The sequence below is a fragment of the Mobula hypostoma genome, chromosome 15 (assembly GCF_963921235.1).
Source record: "Mobula hypostoma chromosome 15, sMobHyp1.1, whole genome shotgun sequence".
Classification (NCBI taxonomy): domain Eukaryota; kingdom Metazoa; phylum Chordata; class Chondrichthyes; order Myliobatiformes; family Myliobatidae; genus Mobula; species Mobula hypostoma.
In genome coordinates this window covers 51,597,246-51,622,294 of record NC_086111.1, presented here as the reverse complement: position 1 = coordinate 51,622,294, position 25,049 = coordinate 51,597,246, and the positions used below count along the sequence as shown (strand labels likewise).

Sequence of the window (25,049 nt, the reverse complement as noted above, 5' to 3'; positions counted from 1 at the left end):
TTTTGGATGGCAACTATTCTGGTGTTGGTTCTTAATTTGTGTTTTACTCTGCTGGATGCATATCTTATTTCTTTAAATTCAATCCCTAATGTTCTGTACTGCAATAAACCATTTCTATTCCCTTGATTATTTTCACACCCTTCAGGAAGATCATATCTCAGTTACCTTCCTCTGACAACTGAAGTTCTCCCAGTCGTCATCATAATTCCCATCATTGACATCTGGAGTTGGTTGTAGTTTAACCACAGAGTTTGCAGAGAGATAAAGGGGAAATAATACTTACTGGTCACTTGTCTGTGTCTGGTCGGTGCAAATTAGGTTCTATGACAAGAAAACTAATTTGATCAGAAAGTCAAGTTTGGATATCAAAGGGAATGGTACTTGCAATATCTCTTGGAGGTAGAGGCTAGTTTTCAAGGACTGAAGGTTTGATAGTGGTTTTAAAGAAGTGTGAAGAGAGTAGTTTTGAAAGTAGGCAGGCTGCACCAGCAGAAGGAGAGAGGGCTATTTACAATATACATATGCAAGCATTGGTGTCAGGAAGGGCATTCTGAAAGACAGCAGTGTGTGCAGATTGTGTGTGTCTCATGAACAAGAAAAACACGAGCATTGCCATTCGAAACCAATGGGCTGCCTTCAGAGTTAGGGCAGGTTTGAAGGAAAGGTTAGCTTTGTGTCTGAGGAGGAGGATGAGAGCAGTTCAAGTAGCTAAAAGATAGCTAGGCATCTGGCCTTGATCATTGTGACAAGGAACTACAAAAGCTCCTTGCCTGTTTTTGGATCTGTCAATACTGTAGCTGAGGTTACTCGTGAGCAGAATGAATGTATTTTGGTGGTTGTAGACAATAAAAGGATGAATAGTTTTGGTAGAACGTTGAAAGACTCAGTAGCATACATAATATGGTCCATTAGTTTAAACTGGTAAAATGCAAAACCTTTTGGGGCTTCAGGGGTTTTATCCCCCTTCATTTTGCTTTGAAGGGATTGTTCTTTGTGCCTAGGCTGATTGATGATGTTTATGGCACTTGATGTCAAAATATCATATCAGTCTAAATGAACATTGTTGCAGTTTATGAAAACCAGTGCATTAGAGGCTTGTCTTGACTCCAATATATATTTCAAAGATTTTGAATCTGATGGTGCTTTCCCCAGGATGAAAGAAATATGTTGATCATACAATTTTTAAAATTTACATGAGAATTATGACTTTTAGCTAGATTTTGTTGCTACAATAAAATGAAACTTGTTACCCTCCTTTATGATTGAAGAAATGTTGCAAAATATTTATTTTGATGTTTTGATGTTCAATTCGATGTTGAATATTGTATGATAAAATAATATTTTTCTGCTATAGTTTGTTAAATATTGTGCATAAACATGAATTAGATTTTTTCAAGGAACTAAAGAATAATTGCTTCCTGGACTCTATATTTTTATATAAATCTATTATATGTGACATTTGAGAATCTCTATCCAGGACATTAATCACACCATCCTCATCCAGCTACGCTACTTCATCAAATTTGTGAAATATGGTTTACCTTTAATGATTTCCAGTTACTGCAGGATATAATGTAAAAATGTGTCCGATTGGGAAATACATTTGTATCATAAATGCAGACTAACCACTACAGACTCAAATAAAAGTGCACAGAAATTGTTAAGAATGAGATACTATAATTTCCTTTCCTTATTAGGATATAATGTGGTAACAATTGAGCTGCATAATGTTTAAATAGTCATATCATATACTTAGCTGTGGCTTGTTAGTATATTTATAGAAACATTTCAAGCTTCCAAAGCATGTTAAGTATTGCTGAAGCTGTCACTGGTTGTACTCATACACTTGAATGGATATTTTGGGGATCAGTGAAAGTAAGAAAGTCTCTGCCTAAATTGTTGAAATGCTTGTTTGCAAGACACCAGGATCATATATCCTAATAATACCAGAAGCGATATGGTATGTCATTACAGTGCTTTATTTGTGGTATCATGAGTAGTGCTTGTCTATGAAGTCATTTGTTCCATATAATTTGTATTTAGTTCAACAACTTGGGTGCAAGCAGTGTGGAAAAAGGGGTAGAGTGCAGGATCATGGACAGAGGACAAAATATTTTGTCCTCTCCACCACCACCCCAGTCCACACATTCCAGGCACATATGTGTTTAAAAAAAACAAACAAACTTGCCCTGCACTTCCCCTTTGAACTCCAACTCTCCCCCCTCACCTTAAAGACATGCCCTCTTCGATTAGACATTCTGACCTGGGGGGGTGGGGAGGGGAGGAAGGTACCAGCTGTCTACTCTATCTATGCCTCTTTATAGTTCTCTAACTTCTATTAGTTGTCCTCTCAACCTCGACTGCTCTGAAAAACAAAAACAACTCCAGTTTGTCCAGCCTTTCCTTATAACACTTGCCTTGTAGTGGTAAACCTTTTCAGTGCCTTCTCCAAAGCCTCCACATCCTACTGATAATGATCTGACCTGAGTTGAACACACATTCCCAGATTCAGTCTAATCAGAGTTTTATAAAGCTGAATCTTGAACTCAGTGCCTGAACTAATAAAGACAAACATGCCATATGTATTCATTACCACCTTCTCAACTTGTGTGGTCACTTATAGGGAGCTATGGACTTGGACCCCAAGATTCTTCTATACATCAATGCTCAAGGATCACTTAAAGTGCAACCTCACACATCCTGACCAAACTTCCTTTTTTTTTGCCTGTATCTGCAAATGATTCATATCCAAAAAGCACAAATCTTTTTGTCATCTGCAAGCTTCATCCAATTCATTTATAAACACTACCCTAAGTTGAAGAACTATCTTTAGGTGGAACTTGGTGCAAATCAGGGTTTTGGCAAAGCTGGAAAAACTAATTGGACATATTCAAGCAGCAGTAGTAGGAAATATCTAATTGGGTTTAGTTCTAGAACAGGAAGTTTGAAAACGCCAATCCATTTTGTGTAGGGATGAAGTTATCTTTAGGATTATGATCTATAGCAGATGCATCCAAATTTGGTTCATAGTAACTCCTGAATAAGGCCACTGAGATATTATACCAGACCCCTTCTGTGTGTTTGTGCCTACCATGCATGAAAATACCAGCAACAATCACAAATCTTGGACTTCTGCTCTGACATGAAAATGGCTTTCCAGATCCAAAAATATGACCACCTTGAGCGAGCAGATTTGGAGTCCAGATTCATTGTTTGACTGATTATATGAATGGTCGATCTTCTGAGTAACTGAATGAATGAAATAGATGGATAAGCATGGAATTTTTTTATTATACACATGTCTTAATATGTCAGATTCAAGTGAAGGCTCTTGTTGTAAAACTGGAACATAGTATTTTATAATAAGGAGCCACCTAAGTAATGAAAATGTATTCTTTTTGTTAAAAAAGATCTTCTATGATAACTAACACAAAATTTATCATTTTATCTAAGAATGCTTCCCAGATTGATTTGGAATTCCAGTTGAATTAAGAAGGTGGCATTTATTTTCTTCATTGTTGTTCTTTAGTTCTTTCTAAAACCACAAATTCTACCCAGAAGAAAGTAAAACAGAACTGTTAGTTCTTCACCTTGAGGCAGTACTTTCCAGTACAAGCACATGGAAGCACTAACAGCACCGAGTTCTACTCCCCCCGCCCCCCATGACAAACCGTCCTGACTTAGAAATCCATCGCTATTCCTTCGACACTCTCTGGGTCAGAGTTCCAGACTGAGTGTGGCAATATCAATAGCCACCTTTTTAAAAGCAGTTAAGGATGGGCAGTAAGTACTTGGTTTGTCAGCAAAGTCAACATTCAGAGAATGTTTTTTTAAAAGTATTTACACACTTTCATTTTTGTGCTTCTCCAAAGTCTCTACTCTTATGCTTTCTTTGGTCCATGCATTCGTAGCCAGAACATGACAGTGTAGCATTTGTATACAAGCTGCCAATTTATTTTGTAAACTAAATGTGAAAACTGGTTCTACATAGAAATGTTGTTGTGTTACGGATTCACTTAGTAATTTCTGATCTGTTCCGTCATTCTCAGGGGGCCAGAATGTTTGCATTAAAGCTTTGCTTTTAAAAGTCAAGCCTTTGACATGGCCACTTTATACATAAAAATTGGTCTTAGATGATAATAATCAGAAATTGAAAGTCATTGGGAGACAGGTTGTAAGGAGGAAAACAGAATTTAGAGATCATGGGAAAGTTATGTATACTTTAACATTAACAATCAAGTCTAAAGTAACGCCTCTGTGGGATGTACAGGACAGAATATGCTTCAAAGCCCAACCACCGAATGCTGGTGTTTATGCTTCACTTCCCTGTTTCTCCTAACTCCTCCAGCATAGCCGCTGTTCAATCTCTTTAGATGTTATTTTCTTAAAAAATCTTGTGGCATGATTTTACAATTTTCATCATATTCCTTTGAATTCCTTCTTTGTTGACTGTCTTCTGAACAAGCACATTTACACTACTATTTCTGGGTACATTATTTCATAACTCACCATTTTACCCTTTTCAAGAGAAAATAAACTTTGTTATTCATCCTGTTTTGAGTTGTTAAATTTTGCTTCTGTAGTACTTCATCTCATTTGAACTCAATCCATTATGTCTAATGGCAAGCATTACTGTAGGTGGTCCTCCAGATGTGGTTCAGAATCAGGTTTAATATCACCAGCATATATCATGAAATTTGTTGCCTTTGTGGCTGCAATGCATAATAATAGAGGAAAAAACTGAATTACAGTAGGTATATATACTGTATATTAAATAGTTAAATAAATAGTACAAAAATAAAAATTTTAAAAAGTAGTGAAGTACAGTACTTTTCATAGGTTCAATGTCCATTTAAAAATCGGATGTCAGTGGAGAAGAAGCTGTTCCTGAATCGTTGAGTGTGTGCCTTCAGGCTTCTGAACCTCCTTTCTGATGGTAGTAATGAGAACAAGGCATGACCTGGGTGATGGGGGTCCTTCATGATGGATTCCACCTTTCTTGAGGCATTGCTCCATGAAGATGTCCTGGATAGTACGGAGGCTAGTGCCTATGGTGGAGCTGACTATGTTTACAACTCTATGAAGCTTATTTTGATCCTGTGCAGTAGCCAGCCACCCACCCCCCGTACCAGATATTGATGCAGCCAGTTAAAATGTTCTCCACAGTACATCTGTGGAAATTTATGGTGACTACCAAATTTCCTCCAGATCCTATTGTGCCTTCTTTGTAGCTGAATTGATATGTTGGATCCAGGATAGATCCTCAGAGATGTTGATACCCAGGAACTTGAAATTGCTCACTCTTTCTGCTTCTGATCCCTCTATGAGGACTGGAGTACGTTTTCTCATCTTGCCCTTTCTGAAGTCCACAATCTGGTCTTATTGACGTTGAGTGCAAGGTTCTTGCTGCCACATCACTCAACAAGCGGATATATCCCACTCCTGAACGTCGTCTTGTCACCATCTGAAATTCTACCAACAATAGGTTGTGTCATCAGCAAACTTATAGATGTCTAGCCACACAGTCAGGAGTATAGAGAGAGTAGAGTAGTCGACTAAGCACACATCCCTGAGTTGCGCCAGTGTTGATTGTCAGCGAGGTGGCGATGTTATTTTCAATCCGCATGCATTGTGGTCTTCCGGTTAGGAAGTCAAGGATGCAGTTGCAGAGGGTGGTACAAAGGCTCAGATTTTGGAGCTTTTCGATCAGAACTGTAGGGATGATTGGATTAAATGCTGAGCAATAGTCATTAAACTGCACCCTGACATAGGTGTTAGTATTGTCCAGGTGATCCAAGGCTGCATGAAGAGCCAATGTGATAGCATTTGCTGTAGACCTATTGTGGACGTAGGCAAATTGCAGTGGCCCCAGGTCCTTGCTGAGACTGGAGTTATTCTAGCCAGAACCAACCTCTTAAGCACTTCATGACTGTAGATGTGAGTGCTACTGAGTGATGGTAGTTAAAGCTGCTCACCCTGCTTTTCTTGGGAACTGGTATGATTGTTGCCATTTTGAAGCAGGTGGGAACCTCCAACTGTATCACTGAGAGACTGAAAATGTCTTTGAACACATCTGCCAGTTGGTAGGCACAAGTTTTCATTGGGGCCTGTCACCTTGCGAGAGTTCACCTACTTGAAAGACAGTCTGATGTCGGCATCCTAGACAGAGATCGTAGGATCACCGGATGCCATAACTCAATACTTGCAGCTTTTTTGTCTGTCTTGAAATAAATAGTACTGTTTGATTTTCTTTCATGTTCCTATTTTCCGACCAACTTTTTGTTATTACCTATTTAATAATTGTGCTTTTGATCCAAAATGTCAATCCTTCACATAATTGTGAATAACAAGTAGTCCCAGAGAGGATCCTTGTAGGATGATCTTCACCACTCTGAACAGAGTTAAGAGAATTCAGTGCAGAGGAGACCATTCCTACCTGGCTATCTGTTCTGCTACTTGTTCCATGATTATACATACTCTAATTTTATTCATTTATCTATTATCCTACCACTGGACCCAGACTTCAAAGGTCGAGAGAGTGGAACTGGCCCATTTCCACTTTAAAAACTCTGATGCACAGGTCTCCTATCATTGTTGGATACGATGGACAACCAACACACATCATGAAACAACTTTAGGCAATTACAACTACTGAATTAACCTTGGATTATCTATGTCTTACTTCTTCAAAGAATTGTAAGGAATATACTTCTAAATGTGTCAGTGCAAGGTCATTCCCCATATTGTGTTTTGAATAGCATAAATTTCCTTCAAGTATGCTAAAAATAAGTTTCTAATTTTAATGTTTGTCACTATAATACATGTTGCATGTATTCCTGTTTTCTTCCTTCATAAGGATTTGTATTTTATCTTTCCCACTGTTAAACTTCTGAACATGTTCCAGATCTCTTTAAATTTAGGTACAGAAGCCAATCCTCTAGATCTATGTTTTTTTGGAAAATTATTGAATATAAATACTGGCATCAGTGCTATTTAATTTTTTTTTAATACACTGTCACAATCTGCACTGACTGGGGATTTTACCTTGGTTTACTTAATTCCCGGGTTCATTTCCCACTGCTGTCTGTAAGGAGTTTGAACATTCTCATTGTGACTATGTGGGTTTCCTTCGGGTGCTCAAGTTTATTATACCACATTCCAAAGGTGTATGGGTTATAGATAGTAAGTTGTGGGCAAGTTGTGATGGTGCCAGAGTCATGGTGAGCTACCTCCAGTACAACCACCGACTGTGTTGGTTATTGATGCAAAAGACACATTCCACTGTTTGTTTCGATGTACATATGACAAATAAATCTAACCTTTAAATGCTTATTTAGATGTGTTAATATTATTTCTGTCATTGTGTCCATTTGATCAGCCATTCCAACAGATATTAAGGCGAATTATTTAATGTTTCTTACTTTTCTCAGTTACAGCTGTCATTTTACCTATTTGTATTTCCATTGCTATCATGAATTTCTCTGTATTTATTTTCATTGCCCTCAGTTTTGTTTATGACTTTAATCATCCAAGATGTCTCCTTGGCATTTAGTTTCTTCATTTTTTATGGGTATATTTTTTTCCAGGAAGCACTCCCCTTTGCTAAGAAGTGGCATGATGGTGCAGCTGCCCTAGGGACTTAAGTTTGACCCTGTCCATAGGTGCTGCCGTTTGTGGTATTTGCATGTTCTTTTTGTGATCACATTGGTTTTTTTCCCCCATTTCTCAAAGTCATGTTGGTAAGGTAATTGGCTGTTGTAATTATCCTTTGGTTAGGATTAATGGCAGAAATAAGTAAAGGAGAGTTAGTAGACTTTTAGAAATAGTAATTTGCAGGGGTAAGTGGAAGTAAAGCGAGAAGAAATGGGACCAATGAGAGTACTTCCCCAATTACACAGTATGGACCTAAATTGCCTTCCTTCTATATCATAACAAGTGTAAGATCTGTTACACATTGCTGTAGTCCTATATCGTTCATTTTACCTTCTTAATCCCTCAGATTCAACTCTTAGCAAAATTCTTTTGAGTGACATTGACTTGTCTGAAAGTGCATTATATTATGATCCCTGTTTCCTAAATATTCTCCGAACTGATCATACCCACTCTAGTTCATTCTGCTGTTTCAAGCTTCTTACTGGATCAAAGGGGAAACTTACCAACTATAGGAACTTCTTTCTGAGGAAATAACTTACGGAGTATTTTAAATCTTCCATGATTATTAGTCTTGAAGCTTTATTAATTTACTTAAATTATTTGCAAATTTCTTCTTTCATGGCTTTCTGCTATGAGGTGGTCTGCTCACTGCCCTATAAGAGTGGTTTGATCCTCAGTTACTGTTTACATTTTTTAATCCATTCAAGGGACGTGGAATTCTTAGGCTGAGCCAGCATTTAATTGCCTTTGAAAGGTGGTGCTGACCTGCCTTCTTGAAGTGTTGTAGTCCTTGAAGTGTTCAGGATTCCCACGATACTGCTAGAGAAAAGGTTCCAGGGTTTTGACCCAGTGGCAGTAAAGAAAAGGTGAAATATTTACAAGTCAGAATGATGTGTGTGTTGGAGTGCAGTTTCCAGATGGTGGTGTTCCCATGCTTTTGCTGCCTGTGTCCTTGTGGCTGATGGAGGTTGTGGTTTTAGATGATATTGTCTAAGGAGACTTGGTCTGTTCCTGAAGTGCGTTGTGTAAATGGTGCAAACTGCTGCTTTGCTGCATTAGAGTGGAATGAGGAAATAATTGTGGATGGGGTATATATCAAGTAAGCTGTTATGTCCTTTTTGACATAAACCTCCTTGAGTTTGGTTGAAGCTGCATTTATCCAGCAAAGTGGAAAGTATGCCATTACACTCCTGATTTAAGACTTGTCGATGGAGAACTGACTTTGGGGAGTTAGGAGGTGAGTTAATCATTGCAGGATTCCTAGCCTTTGACACGATTTTGGAGCGACATTGTGATATGGCTACTCCGCTTCAGTTTTTGGTCCACTGTCGCCCCCAGGATATTGATACTACAGGATGTCAGAGGGTGATGGCTGTATTTTCTGTAGTTGGAGAGTGTCATTGTCTGTCATTTGTGTGACATAAATGTTACTTGCCACCTATCAATACAAGCTTGGATATTGTCCATATCTTCGTCCATGTGGAGGTGAGCTGTTTCATTATCTGAGTTATTGTGCTGGTGCTGAATATTATAAAACTGTCAATGAACTTCCCTACCACTGTTCTTATAATTGATTGGGCCTTGGACATCACCCTGAGGAACTCCCGCAGAAATATCCTGTGGCTGAGATGAATGATCTTTAACCACCACAACTATCTTTCCTTGTACTGGGTATGATTCCAGATAGTGGTAGGTTTTCCCACCAGGGCTCCTGGATGTTGTTCTTGACCAAGTGCTGCATTGATGTCAAGGGCAGTTAAATTTCAATTCACCACTGGAGTTCAGTCTCTGATGTTAATGTCCATATCTGGATTAAGGCTGTAATGAAGACAAGAGCTGAATGACTTTGGTGGAACCCAAATGCAATTTCAGTGAGCAAGCTTCTGTGAAGCTACTGTCACTTTATCCCTCCCATCCCTTTGCTAATGATCAAGAGTACATTAATGGGGTGTAATCTGGCCAGGTTGGATTGTGCTGCTTCTTGTGGACAGAACATAACCTGGCAATTTTCCACATTGTAGAGAAGATGCAAGTGTTGTAGCTGTACTGGAACAGCTTAACCAAGAGCATGGCAAATTCTGGAGTGCAAGTTTTCCGCTCTGTTGCTGGAATATTATCTGTATACATACAGATTCTATTTCTGACTCCTAACGGCCAAACCAGAATTTATCTACTGCCATTAGTTTCTTTTTCCTCCTTATCTTTTTTCAAGTATGTGAGTCCTGCAATGTTTAATTGATCTTTCTCTCGCCATATCTCAGTAGTTCCTACTTTATTTGATTCGTTATAACATATAATTGTGTCAAGTTCCTGAATGAGGGTCGGCACAACAATGTGGGCCGAAGGGCCTGTACTGTGCTGTACTATTCTATGTTCTATGTTTATATGCTATGGGCATTTCCGCACAGACAGTTTAACCCATTTTTGAAAACAGTTCATTTTAATTTATACTCTTAAAGCCCTATAACTACATCCAGGTATTTTCTGTGCTGCTTTAGTTCACACTGATCCACAAGTCCCTTTTGTTAATTTATCTTAGGAGTAACTCTGAACATTTAAAAGGTGAAAATGACCAAGGTCAAAGGTTTTACCATAAATGTTTAAGTTGCAAAGTTAATTTTTATCTAAAAGAGCTTAAGTTGTAAAGTTTCTTAATTTGAAAGAGTTTACTGCTTGTAAAATAAATGCTATAGACGGAAATAAGAACTAGGAATCTTGGCCACTGAGCATACTATAGATCCTATTAAATCAGTTGTTTCATATTTTAAACCTTCATGGAAAGAAGCTTAAGAAAATTTATTTAGCATCACAACATGGAGATTCTGAAGGCTTTCAGAAAACAATGCATCACGAAGCTGAATATTCTTTACCCGAGATGGCCACTTATCAAAATTATGTTAAGAACAACTAGCTCTGCATCTTCAGCCAGTTGGCAAGCAATCAATCTCCTCTACCAAACAAAAGCATAGCTATTTTAGCCAGGCAGCTGTGCACTTACTTGAAGCTTCAGCTTGATAATGTGACCATTTGTGGAAGATGAGAGAGGCTGTCAGCATTTTGTGGATATGTGGAAGTGCTCATATTATCTTTTAGAGACTTTTTTTTAAAGTTGAAATCTAGATTTCATCCAGAAATCATATAAAAGGTATGGTTTCAGTTGTGTTTTTCCAATTTAACTACCAGTCATTAAATGGTAGAGAAACAAATCACTTAGCTTTCTGAACAAAGTTTTGTGTGACCCTATGCTTATAGTGGACTATTCTGTCTACTCAGAAAATCAGCTGGAAGCGAAGGAATCTGATATGTCTGACACACTCAGCCCAAGTAAGGACCGGAGCAGCGACGACACTACAGGTAATTTTGCTTAAAGATTGAAGCTCTTTTTTTTAAAAAGCTGCTATTTTTTGTTTGAATTGTATCAAATTAAATTTGAAAACTAAACTCCTTGAGCTCTGTAATCTAATTAATTGTTTTTATAATTATGGTATCCTAATTTTGTTAACCTTTAATTAAAAAGAACTCTTAGAAGAGTCAGTGAACAGAAGTTTTCTGAATTGAAATGAAAAATATTTTGCTATTACAGTTTAAGTTTCACTCTGCTTATCTTTCATTTTGATGAGAATTTAATTTTGCATCTAAATGTATACATTGGACTGTTAGTAAATTTGGACTATTCCGTTTATTGATTTCAGTTCTGTTTGCTTTAAACATCTTTCTTTGAATAGTTCATCACAGCATCACAGAGACTCTTAACGGTTACAGAAAGTTTCTTTTTAGCTACAGTACCTGAACTTCATCCTTTATTTCCTACAGAATTTTAGATAACGTTCATTATTTAAATTGCATTGTTTAAAGCAGGCAATTAATATTAAATATTTTACATATTAATGAAAAACTCAATCTTCATCAAGTTTTTGTAATGTCCAACATATTTCTCTCTGCTTTTTGTCTTAACTGAATTTTAAATGACTCAGATAATGGCTGTGACAAATCAGCATTTGCAGATTTTATTTGCCAAATGTCCTGTAAAGTTTACACTGCTTTTGGAGGAAGGGGTACTGGTTTTAGTCATTTCATTACCTAATAAATGCATTTGATCTGTAGTTCTTTTGGGAGCTGTCTGCCTTCACTGTGAAGAACTATCTATCACTGCTGTTGTTGCATAAATTTAAACTTGTATCTTTAAAACTAAAAACAGATTGCCAAATGGATGAACAGGAACTGAATGAATCTCTAACTAAGGTTTCATTATTGAAAGGTAAGAATTATATGTTTTGGGGGTGGGCTGGGGTGAGGTTTTTTTGTGTCTTAAGAAATGCACATGGTCGTATAATTTTTTCATTCTAAAATGCCTTTTTACATTTAGTACATTCATAGTTATCCAATAAATTTTACTTACGTTTATTTTAAGTCACCATGATTTTAATTCCTTTCTTTTCAGTTAAGAATTCAATATTTCTATAGCTTTAAGATCTTAGTTACCAGCTTCCACATGTCAAAATTTTGATTCTCCTAAGGCAAAGCTTTACTTATAAAAACAAAGATTTTGTTGGTTAATGATTGAGTTCTAATACAAAGCATGGCTGTAAGTGTAACAGAATGCTTTGGGTGGATTACTAATTATTTGTATCTTTCCTGCATTTTACGTATTTTAGGAGCATGGATATATTAACTTACTTTCCACCCTCACCCTTGATGTACTAGTTGCAAACTCAAACTATGCATACGTAGGAAATGTTAATTTGCACTCAGCTTGATCTGCCCTTGTTTGGTCTGCTTTTTGTGCTGATGGCAGATCTTCAAGTGACATCTAGTGTTCAGGATGAGAACTTATATTCTCTGACAGAACTGTACTTTCCACTTAGTGGGTTGGTCACTCAACAGCATTTTTTGAGATGCAAAGTGATTATTTATAATCTTCGGTGTAACTTGTTCAAACTCTGTAAACGTGGCCTAATGGAGCAGCATTGGCACGAATGGGGGCGGGGGTGGTGAAACACCTTTCTGCACTGGAAAGCAGCTGAGTGGTATTTATGAAATAAAACATTGTTTCATTTGAAAGATCCCAATATCATTTTCTCAGAACGAAGCACATTTGTATGAAAAGTACGGAGTATTGTTAAGGCAGATACTCTGCTAAGTTGCAATCTATTTTTACAGTGTTCTGGAAATTACAGCATACCCAACAGTGACGTATTCTGGGTGGTGCAAGTTTAACCAGTGACAGAAGTCTGCTTGCCTTCTGACTATATATAGACTTCTACAGTGCAATTTACATATAAAAATTGCATGGCAATTCTCAGCTGATTGACTTTGCATAACAAAGTATTTTGTTAAAAACAATCGCAAGCTTAGTTTTGCTGGTGTTTTGAATATTATGATATAACTTAGCAGTTTATTTTGTGTTATCTAAAGATTCAGTCATCAGAAGAAACAATAATATAGCTATCCTCCGTGTTTCAGTGTGTTCTACTTAGATTTTTGGGTTTTAATTAAATAAGAATTTCTTTTATTTTTGTAAAGATTGACTGCTGAAACTGATGCATTGTAACAAACGTTATTTTTAAGAAGCCACTAGGAATAATGACATTTTAAAAGGGCAACTACCATTATAAGTACGTTATTGGTGAAAATTTTACTGCAAAAGAATAAGATGAGGTATTTGTTCTACAGCTTAATTCCATTTACATTGATAAGCATCAATAACCGATACAGGACATGGATGAAAACAAAATACATCTCCGGTTTAGTGTAATGAAATCTAAAGTGATAATTATAAGTTGTTTTCCTAGCCTCAGTAATGCAGAACAAGTGCTTTTGTTTAACTGCTGTTCCCTTATTTCCTTTATTCATCTTGCTGAAATATCGTGAAACACATGCACTTACTACATTAAATGCTACATCCAATATGTTACTGTTTGGAAGGCAAATAATGAGCTTTTTGTGTTTTTGTTCTAAAATGCTAAAACAACACTAATTGATGTGTAAATTGTGATTATTTGTATTAAGCAATCCTACTGGTTTCTAACTACTGGGGTTTTTTCAGTTCTTTGGGAGTCTGTGAAGTATTTTTATTTCAATGCACAAAGCAATGAATATTTGATGGCTTTGTTCCAGTAGATGCATTTGGGGTAATTGATTTAAGGAAAAGTTCCACCTGGTAATTCCACCACAAACCTGTCCCACGTAAAACTTTCTCCAGTAATAAAGGTCCATGCTGGGATTTTGGAAAGCAGGATTTACTTCCCAAATCTCAGGAACCACATCTCCCTAAATACAAGCATAGGTGTCAAAATTTACCATCACCTTCAATGTAGTATCACTGCCTTTGGTCATCATGAGGGGAAAAGTGTGTGAAGAGCTAGATATCAAACCTGTGCATAAGCTCATGATCTACTGTCAGTAGTGATCCCCGTTCTGCACTTCCTTCAGCAAGTGCTTCAAAGCATTGCAAAGGTCCATCATTGCTTTCTCCTAGTCATAGGAGCAGAGAGCACCCCAGTATATAAAGAGGTGCCCCACCTCCCCAAGCTACCCACCCACCTGTCCCATCAAGCACCTCTAGTTGAAAGAGTCTGTGTGCTGCTTTGGCCTTGTTGACTGCTTAAGAACCTAAAAAACTAGAAGGGAAATGAGTCATCCTTGACCTGTTAATAAAGCCTAGGGAGAAATTGAAAACCTGTATGTACTTAAAATACAGTTTATTAAATAGATTTCCATTAGTGTTTCATAGACTTTTGTTCCACCTATAATTCAATAAAATGATTCTTAAAAGGAATTGCTAAAAGAGGGTAATGATCTTCTCTCTCCTTCTATCCTCACTCTGGCCTCTTACCTCTTCCCACCTGCCTATCACTCCTAACCCCCCTGTGTCCCTCCAAATACCCTTTCTCTCATGATCCACTCTTGCCTCCTATCAACTTCCTTTTTCTTCAGCCCTTTACCTTTTCCACCCACCTGGCTTCACCTATCACCTTCTAGCTGGTCCCATCCATCCACTGGAGACTTCCCCCTTTCTTTCCAGTCCTGAAGAAGGGTCGGTCTGAAACGTCAACTGGTTATTCATTTCCATAGATGCTGCCTGAACTGCTGAGTTCCTCCAGCACTTCGTGTGTTGCTAATGATCATTCAATATTTTTCTAATTTTTGTAATGATAATATAAAACAAAATTATTGTATAGCTGTTCATTAATAAGATTGATTATCATATAAGTAGTATTCTTACATAAAACAATACTGTTAATTCAAACAGTGAGGTTAATCCAAATTTTATGTGTGATAAGTAGCAAGTTGACAAATGTTTCCTCAAACCTTCACATGCAGATTTAGACCATACATCTCCATTGAGATGTATACTTTTGGAACTTACTAGTTTGTAATGGTTACCTTGAAAAGTCAATAATTGGATGAAAGTTGTCTCCAATTTTTCAACAATTTTAATTCTAGATTTTTTTTGCTTTGATTAAATTAGATAAATGACTGCTATTACATTATAGAAGCATCTGTGCAATGCACTTACAAAATCAATTTACGGAATTATACTATTTATTATGCTGCAAAACTGCAGATTGCTGATGCACACAGAAGCAAATAATTAACAGAATCTTCTACTAATGTTACCTTTTCAAATGATTGAGGTTCCTCCATCAACCCTTGTAATAAAATGAATGTTACCAAGGACAACTGTGGGATAAATATGTTCATGAGGCACCTCCAGTGCAGCAGCAATATTCTTTGAAAAGTCAACAAGAAAGGCACAGTGCAGTTTTCTCTCTGTAATGCGCTGGAGTATTGATGTAGTTTTCAGCTGGAATCCTCAGATAGAATGTGCATCCTTCAGACATTTAATTGTGTATTAAACACTTGAGCACTTTGCTATTTAAACTTTTAATATTAGGAATTAGGGGGTAAGTTCTCCCAAGTCGAAGAAGCACCAAGAAGGCCTGTGATCATGCAATCTTTTTGCTGATGCTATTTGGAGAAGAGCTATTGACCAGATAGAAGATGCCCACAAACTTTGTCAAACTTACTGTGATGGTTTTGTTGCAGCACTTGTCATTCATTGTAAATTTTGTTGTCAGAGTGTCATTGCCAACTCCTACCACTGGGTAGCATTGAGTAGCAGTTTCAAAAAGATTTCTGAAATTTGCAGTTATCATTTTATTCTGCCTTTTTCCCCATTTTTAGTGCTTGAAGTTCTAATCATTTGGGTTTTCAGCCCTCCTTTTATTAGCAGGCTGTAAATTTTGCTATTTTTGTTATTTTCAACTTGTATCATTACTTTTACTTTCAATGATATTGTGATGGATTTTTTTTTGTATTTCATGATGTTAGGATATTTTTATGTCTTATTGTTTCAGAAGATCCAGATAAACCCTTTCAAAATTGTACAAATTTTTATTCTCTTGTCCAGAATCTTGTGAGATATTATTATTGTACAAACTACCATTTCTTATGTCTAGCAGAAGATTGAAAATCAGTATTTCAGTCCAAGATAAATTTGCTTTCACTCTTTCCATCCAAGAGCTTTATTAGTTGAGGATTACCTCATCACCACAGGTTAAAACTGAAATTCTTGCGTATTTCTTATTTTCCAAGTAAAAGGTTTTTAAGTAACACTACTTATTTCCTATGAACCTCAACTGTATCCTTTTGTTTCAAGTAATTCACAATTTCTGATCATTTCATATAGAACTGGCTGCTCATTGTTTCATATTCTCCAAATCTCTTTGAATGATTGACAAATGACTCCATGAAAATGAGTATCTCGCTCTGAATTAAGAATCCTGTTTACTAAGTAAGTTAACTCAAACAAAAACAAATAACAGATGCACCGGATTAAAAAGGTTTACATGTGAAAACTATTCCAAGCATTGCTTTAATACCATTCAAATAAGACCAGCGTCCTTAACCTTAAACTTATAAAATAAAAGACATTCTAAATGTTCCTTTGGGCTCCTATCCGAGATTCATCTGATGAAGCAGGGATACAATGAAGATTCCCAGTGCAGGTAACAGTTATATCCAGAGACAGTTTTTAAGATTTGAGGCCAAATATTGGAAGGGTATCCTTCATAATTGAACACAATTTAATTTGCAGCTGCTAAATAAATTCAGTTCTCACATATGTTCCCTCATCAGCTCTAGTTAAAGCTAATAACAAGGACCTCTACTGAGAATGATTTAGTCCTTGAAGGAAGCAAGAATGAAGGAAATAAAGCTGTGGGACATTCTTCCCAAGACTGCATATGATTCTCCTAGGATTTCTTTCCTTCTCCCGAACTACAGATTGGTGGTTTAATTGGCTGCTGTCCTGAGAGTGGGTGGGTGGTTAAAGAATTGGGGAGGAGTTGAAAGGCTTGTGCAAAAGAGCAAGTTACCAGAAAATCGGTTTCATGGGATTGCTCTGAGATCCAGCATAGACTTCTTGGGCTGAATAACCTCCTCCTACATTACGAGAAGTACATGAAGTGAGAGTTGTTGTGTTTGTAATGGAAGTTGTTGGGCTGCTGTTTCCCTAAGTGTTGATAATGGAATTTTAAAAACAATAGAAAATTACCATGTGAATGTTAAGCAGGAGTAAAATTTATCAGCAAATTTATTTAAATTCTTGTGAGGTAAAGAATGCCTAGTGCAGTCCCATTTCCCCATGAATCTTCCCTGTAAACTATTTTCCCTACATTCCTGTTCACTGCACTCAGAATCTACAACTTGCCTACACACTCAGTCAATTTGAAGTGGGCAGTTCATCTACCAAATTGCAGTCACCTGTGAGCCACTGGTGAAACCTGCCCATTTTGTGTGCCACAGTCCTGAGGAGACACCAGATTGCGGAGAGGGCGAGAGAAGTTAGCAGGGGCTTTTGGCAGTTTCTGTGTACCACGGTTCCCGAGCACATGTAGGATTGCACTTAATTAGGCACTTGGCAAGGACCAATAAAAGTAAATTAGGTATAAACAACGTGGCCTTTGTGTGAGTGGGCCAGTGTTGAAGTGGAGAAATGAGACTTTGCTGTGGAGAAGCGTAGGCCATAGGTAGTTTTTTTTTCATTACTTATTACTTGCTTTCGAATTTAGAGTGGTGGGGATGCCAGACCGGACTCTGGGATGCACCTCTTGAGGGATTTGGGAAGGCAGGGAGACCTCCAGGTTCTCTGACAACTACACCTGCAAGAAGTGCATCCAGCTGCAGTTTCTAACAGACCGTGGTAAAGAGTTGGAGCTGCAACTGGATGTAATGTGAATCATTTGGAAGGCTGAAGGGAGACAGGACATATAGGAAGGTAGTTACACCCAAGCTGCAGGATACAGGTAACTGCGTGACTGTCAGGAGGGGAAAAGGAGATAGGCAACCAGGGTGGAGTACCCTGTAGCCATTCCCCTCAACACCGTGCCTTGGATACTGCTGGGGGTGGAGGGGTGACCTAGCAGAGGAAAGCCACAGTGGTCAGGTCTCTGGCACTGGGTAGCTTCTGTGGCTCAGAAGGGAAGCTAGTGCTGCACAGGATGGATAGTTTAATAGGAACCAGAGCACCAGAACACATGGTGGAGTGGTTGTAGAGGAAGATATCAGGAATCAAAAGGTTGCGCACAGTGGAACTATTGTTCTGAGTTGCGTATACGTCAAAGCAATGAGTATTGTAGGAAAGGTGGATGAGCTTAGGACATGGATCAGCCTGTGGAATTATGACATTGCAGCCAGCCATCAGTGAGACTTGGTTGCAGGAGGGGCAGAACTGCAGCTCAGTGTTCCAGGGTTCTGTTGGCTTAGACATACTGGTGGGGTAGCATTACTAATCAGGGAAAATGTTGCAGCAGTGCCCAGTCAGGACAGACTAGAGATTTCATCTAATGAGGCTTTATGGGTAGAACTGAGGAATAAGAAAGATATGATCTTATTAATGTGATTATATTTTAGACCACAGGATTTAGAGGAGCAAATGTGTATAGAGTTTGCAGACTGTTGTAAGGAAGATAAAGTTGTGATAGTAGGTGATTTTAACTTGCCACATATTGACTAGTACTCCCATACTGTAAAAAGTCTGCATGAGAAAGAGTTTGTCAGATGTGTTCAGTTTAGTTTCCTTAATCATTAACATAGAACATAGAAAACCTACAGCACAATACAGGCCCTTTGGCCCTCAAAGTTGTGCTGAACATGTCCCAACCTTGGAAATTACTAGGCTTACACATAGCCCTCTATTTTTCTGAGCTCCATGTACCTATCCAAAAGTCTCTTAAAAGACCCTATCGTATCTGCCTCCACCACTGATGTTGAGAGCCCATTCCACACACTCATTACTCTCTGAGTGAAAAACTTACCCCTGACATCTCCTCTGTATCTACTCCCTAGCACCTTAAACCTGCGTCCTCTTGTGGCAACCATTTCAATCCTGGGAAAAAGCCTCCGACTATCCACATGATGAATGCCTCTCATCATCTTATACATCTCTTATCAGGTCACCTCTCATCCTCCGTTGCTCCAAGGAGAAAAGGCCGAGTTCACTCAACATAGAAGTCCCAGTGAGAGAGTGTATGATACTAGATCTCCTCTTAGGGAATGAAACAGGGCAGGCGACATATGTTTGTGTAGGGAAACACTTTGCATCCAGTGATCACAATGCCATTAGTTTCAAACTAAATATTGAAAAAGATAGATCTGGTCCTCGGGTTAAGATTCTAAATTGGAGAAAGTCCAATTTTGATGGTATCAGAAAGTATGGGTTGGGATAGGTCGTTTTCTGGCAAAGATGCACATACTAAGTGGGAGGCTTCAGAAGTGAAAATTTGAGAGTACAAAGTTTGTATATTCCTGTCAGAATAAGAGGCAAGGATAACAGGTTGAAGGAACCTTGGTTTTCGAGACATACTGTGGCCTGGTTAAGAAAAAAAAGAGGTAGATGGCAGGTATAGGCAGGTCAGAACAAATAAAGTACTTGAATAGTGTTAGAAATGCAAGAGAACACTTAAGAAAAAAATCAGGAGGGCTAAAAAAAAGACTTGAGGTTGTTCTAGCAGACAAGTTGAATGAGAAACCTAAGGGCTTCTACAGATATTTTAAGGGCAAAAGGATAACAAGGGACAACATTGAACCTCTGGAAGATTAGACTGGTAATCTTAAATGGATATTTTGCATCTGTATTTACTTGGAAGATAGACACAGTGTCACAGGTAGATAGGGTCATACATAAAGATTTTAGCACCTTGTCCTTCATAAATCATTGTACAGAATATAGGAATTGGGATGTTATGTTGAAATTGTACAAGACATTGGTGAGGCCCAATGTGGTGTATTGTATGCAGTTTTGGTCACCAACCTACAGGAAAGATGTATGTAATTAAGATTGAAATATTGCAAAGAAAATTGACAAGGATGTTGCTGGTTTTCGAGGACCCTAGTTATAGGGAGAGGTGGAATAGGTTGGCACTTTATTCTCTGGAGTGTAGAAGATTGAGGGGTACACATTCATGAGGGTAGAGATAAGGTAAATGCAAGTAGGCTTTTTCCACTGAGGTTGGGTGAGACTACAGCCAAAGATCATAGGTTAAGGGTGAAAGGTGAAAAGTTCAAGGGAAACATGAGGGGGATCTTCTTTACTCAGAGGGTGGTTAGAGTGTGGAATGAGCTGCCAATGCAAGTGGTTGATGGGGGATTGATTTCAACTTTTAAGAAAAATTTGGATAGGTACATGGATGATAGGGGTATGGAAGGTTATAATGCAGGTGTAGTCAATGGGACTAGGCAGGTTAACGGTTCAGCACAGCACAGAATAGATGGGTGAAGGGCCAGTTTCTGTGACTCTATTAAACCATTTAACTAAACTGATGTCCATCTTCCAGTAGATGACATTACAATTGCTTAACAAAATAAAAGAAAAGGAATATTCCTCTTTTACAGACACTTATAAAATGCAAAGGTTATGTTTTCTATTCTTAGAGCAATTTATTGAAACAACACATTTGCGGTTCTCTACACTGCCAAAGATTCAATATTCATATTTGTACTTAATTGAAGGCTAAGTAATTTGCAAAGCAGATACAAATTTAGCATTTTAAAGAAGACATTTAGTGGCTACCTAACAAAAGTACTGAATATGGTGCTGCAGTTTCACTCTAGGTGTATAAATATTCTATTAATTTATTTCCATATCTTTCCCAAAAGTGAAAACATCTGAAAATAGGGCTGCTTGGCTCACATACTAAACTATTAAGTAGCTGCAGCCAGACCTCTTTTTATTTGTGTCTATGTGCATTTTTGCTCCGTCTTGCCTGTCTCAGAATGTAGTAAACAGTCTTGTTTTAGAACTTTTCAGTCAATACAAAAATGGTGGTTGATAATTGTGCATTCAAGTCCTGTTTTGTTTCTCAATTTTGTATTGTGAAGTGTATTTTGATATGTGTAATTCAAGATCAAGAGCAGTCCAAAAATTGGCAATGTTTTCAATCCCAACAACATGAAATTCGTATTAGCTCCTATATGGAATGAACTTAAAATAAATTAAGGTAGAGGAATACATGAGGCAAACATCAAAAAAGCAGACCCTCTTAAAAACACTAAAGTGGCTACAAAAAGCCAAACACTTGAATTTTTTTGTATTGTATTCTTTGTTGTTGTTCATCCAAAAAGATGATACTGTACAGTATGTCTTTAATGAACAATTTGAAGAATTTAAATTAATTATGGGAAATATATATATTTTTGAAAATTCTGCACAGATTCCCCTTTTAAAAGATTTGACCCAGCACTTTGAAGGATAGGGCTTTCATGTTGGCTTCTGGTTCATTCTCACATAGCTTTTCTTGCTTTTCTGTGTTCTATGTTTGCTGGCTTCTGTTTCATCTGCACTGTTCTTCTACTTCTCTTCTGCTTCACCCACCGCAGACCTATTGGCAGAGGCGAGGGCCTCCAGCAGAAAACATGAAAGTGAGCTGGATCATCTCAAGTGTAAGTACAGGGTGTGTTCATTTGATGGCTGGCAGAGTTGAGCCTCCATTGATGTGGCAATTGCTGATGGCCAGTTTCTGATTTCCATTTCTTCTCACTCCTTTGATTTCTAAACATCAAACAGGTCATGAATGTTATACCAACTTTCTCATGGAGTATGACAAGATTCCCGACATCAATTTTTTTTTTACACATTAGAATTTATTTATGATATCAAAATTTGTCTTTTGAGCCAGAAAAAATTCCATTTCGATTTTGGATGATATCAAGTATGAGGTGAAAGTGTTTGTAAATTAATTGTGAATGTTTGAGAAATTTCTTTAAAAATTTTGTCTTAGGACCGGCACATTAGTTGCCTTAAAGCGTAAATACTGTTTCATGTTTTAAAAAGTAACAAAATTTGAAGCTACCATATGAAACTGGAGTTCTGTAGTTCAGATGTATTGCTGTACTCTGGCTTTATCCTTCAAGCCACCTGTGGTGCTATTTCCACTATTTGGTTTGGCAATAAAACTTGTTTGTATGGTATTTTACTACTTGTGGTTAGCAGACTGTTTTGGAACCAGGCAGAAGCAAGCAATATGCGACGTCTCTTTTCTCAGAGTACCTAGGTTGTAAGTGAAACACTTTGGCAGTTGTATTCAGGTTCTCTGGCAGCACTGACAACTGCAGATGCTGGAAATCTGGAGAAAATACAAAATGCTGGAGGAACTCATTGGGTTGGAGCATCTGTTGAGGGAAATGGACAGTTGATGTTTCAGTTCTGATGAAGGGTCCTGACCTGTTCCCCTCCATAGATGCTGTCTGCTGTGATATTTTAACAAAAATTCACTATCTTCACTTGGATCTTGATAAATAATTTTTCCTCTGTCATATTTTCTTTGATCTTTTCTCTGATAGAGGATCAGAGAATTACAAATCCTCTTCTCTCTGAACAGGATCTGTAATTGGTCGTACATTTTGGGTCTTAATAAATCTGCTAGCGTATTCTTCAGTACTTACACCCCTTCTGTGACAGACGTGATGATCTTATCTTCTTTTGATTATCTTGTTGTTTGTCTTGGCAGCAGGTAAAATGGACATATCATCTTCCAGATTTATTTTCTGAAACCCAATCGAACGTGTCTCCAGATACCATTATAATTTATTTTATTTATTTTTATATATTTAGAGATACAGCACAGTAACAGGCCCTTCTGGCCCAATGAGCCTGTGATGCCCAGTTGCACCCATGTGATAATTAACCTGCTGACTCATCAGTATGTCTCTAGAATGTGGGAGGAAACTGGAGCACATGGAAGAAACCCGTGCAGTACTGGGGAGAATGTGGAAAACTGTTACAGGCAGCAGCGGAATTGAACCTGGCTCACTGCCACTGTAATAGTGTTATGCTAACTGCTGCACTACCATGGTGTGATTGAGGGCATTGCTGCATGTCCTAAAGTTTTTAGCGATAGCCTCTTTACATAGCTGAGTTAGATTAGGCTCTGACAGGTATGCAGACTGTTTCTTTGTGCTCAGCAACATCTGGAATGTCTGCTGTCTGACTAACGTTAGCATGGTAGGTAAGTCATCAGATATGTACAACAGTAGCATTTAAAAAGCACTTGGATAGGTACATGGAGAGGTGAGCCTTAGATATGGGCTGGGCAGGAAATTGGGTCTAGGTGGATGGGCATTGTGGATGACATGTACTGGATGGGCCAAAGGGCCTGTGTCCAAATTGTATTGCCCTTTGACTCTGTCTCTATGATCCACTGAACTCCTCTAACATTTTCTGTGGAACACTGTTGGGCAGTGTTTTGATGATCTTATTGTGATTGACCAATTCAGCTGATGGGAGCAATACATGGAGTTGCCCAACAGGTGTCAATATAAATGTAATATCAGTTCTCTATTGGTGGTGGTAGTTGTACATTGTGTCCAACGATAACAGGAAACTTGTGCGGGAAAGGTTTTAAAGTGGAAAAGCCATTGTACTGGGGCAGTTCCGCTCTCGACCTCAGAAGTCCGGGTCTAGTTGTTACGAACAACTTTCACAAACTGGGGTGGTCTTGTTTGCAATGGATGACCATGACATCTTGTATGCCTTGTCATGCCCTTCGCTCTCCACGGAGTGTTGCAGTACTGCCATCCTAGCCATTGGATCTTACCGTAGATTTCATCTGCCTAGTGCTGTAATTGACTTTGCATGCTAGGATAGCCATGTTGCTATGTCACCAGGGTATGAGGCCGCTGGCTACCTTCACCTGGTTTAGCCTACCTGTTGAAGCAGTGTACTACGTTGTGGCCACTGTCACATGCAAACAACTATTAAAGCAATCTAAAGAACTGATCCTAATGCCTATCTTCTTCCTCATTGTTCTCTTTTATTTCTCTGTTTCAATATGTTTTTGCCTTAAGAATGCGATATCTGCATTATCTGTTCTTTATCACAGAATTCCAATGACAGATCATTCCATAAAACCTCTGCTTAAAGTAGCTTCTCCAAGTGCCTCTCATTAATACTGTGACTATTTGAATTTGAGTTTTTTTTTAAATTCCTATCTTCCTTGCAAGCAATCTAGTTGAGGCAATAGCCAAAGAGATGATTGAAATCAATAGCTCTTCAACAGAATTTGCTAGTTGGAGGTTTCAGCTCTTTTAAGAAAAAAAAAATGAGACATGCGGCCTCAGAGACGACACTGAGGCAGCAGGTGGTTGTGAGAGTCAATGGTGAGGACGAGGCAAGCATTGTCAGCACGCGCACACCTGGAACCTCGGAAAGATATTGCCGGGGTGAACGTTGAAAGATAGAGAGTGCCAAGAATGGATCGGTAATAAACTTCAGAGATAAAAGTGTTTGAAAGCTAAAAGTACTCAATGAAGAAGACTGATTATGATCATGCAGGAAAATTGAGCTCAAATACTGGCTTTTGAGTGACACTGTTAATATTTAGAAGCGGTGAAACATGTTGTATTATAGATTTGTATCCTCAGAAATTTGGATTGAGCTTGCTCATGATCTTTGAAGTGTAGTCTCTAATTTCATCAACACTCCTGAACAAATAGCTCCTATTCACAGACTTGAAAAGGCAGTGTAGCATATCTCTGACTTCTCTTACTAATGTTTCATTCCTTGATCTGCTTTACAGGTCAGCAGGACATGAGATTACCTTGAATTATGCAGTACTGTACTGATATAATTTTCCTCTTTTACTTTTTAAGTCTATTTCTTGATTTCCTTTTCAAGTAAATCCACTACTGAGTTATAAAAAATCCAGTATAGTACATTGACAGACCAGTGTGTTGTATTAAGACATCACACATGACATAATAGGTACTTGCATTTAAGCATCCATTGTGCAATTGAGACAGCAGAAACTCTGGCCTTTTACTCCAGAATTCAGAAGCAACTGAAGTAAAAACCATTATCAGACTTCCAGTGAGTTTGGGGGCAAACAGGCACTACC

General features: G+C 38.0%; 1 protein-coding gene across 20 annotated transcripts in view; it reads left to right on the top strand.

The window, feature by feature from the left end:
* Nucleotides 1–25,049, top strand: part of slmapa (sarcolemma associated protein a) — a 198,222-nt gene that overhangs the window by 134,671 nt on the left and 38,502 nt on the right. For 10 of the 20 annotated variants that reach the window (XM_063068027.1, XM_063068026.1, XM_063068025.1 and 7 more), the window contains 3 exons: nt 10,927–11,007; nt 11,852–11,911; nt 21,535–21,597. In XM_063068027.1, coding sequence (XP_062924097.1) covers nt 10,927–11,007; nt 11,852–11,911; nt 21,535–21,597 — 204 coding nt within the window. Of the gene's footprint in view, nt 1–10,639; nt 10,799–10,926; nt 11,008–11,851; nt 11,912–16,588; nt 16,665–21,534; nt 21,598–25,049 lie in introns of those variants that run through there. The other 10 variants (XM_063068033.1, XM_063068044.1, XM_063068043.1 and 7 more) reach the window with 5 other exon arrangements.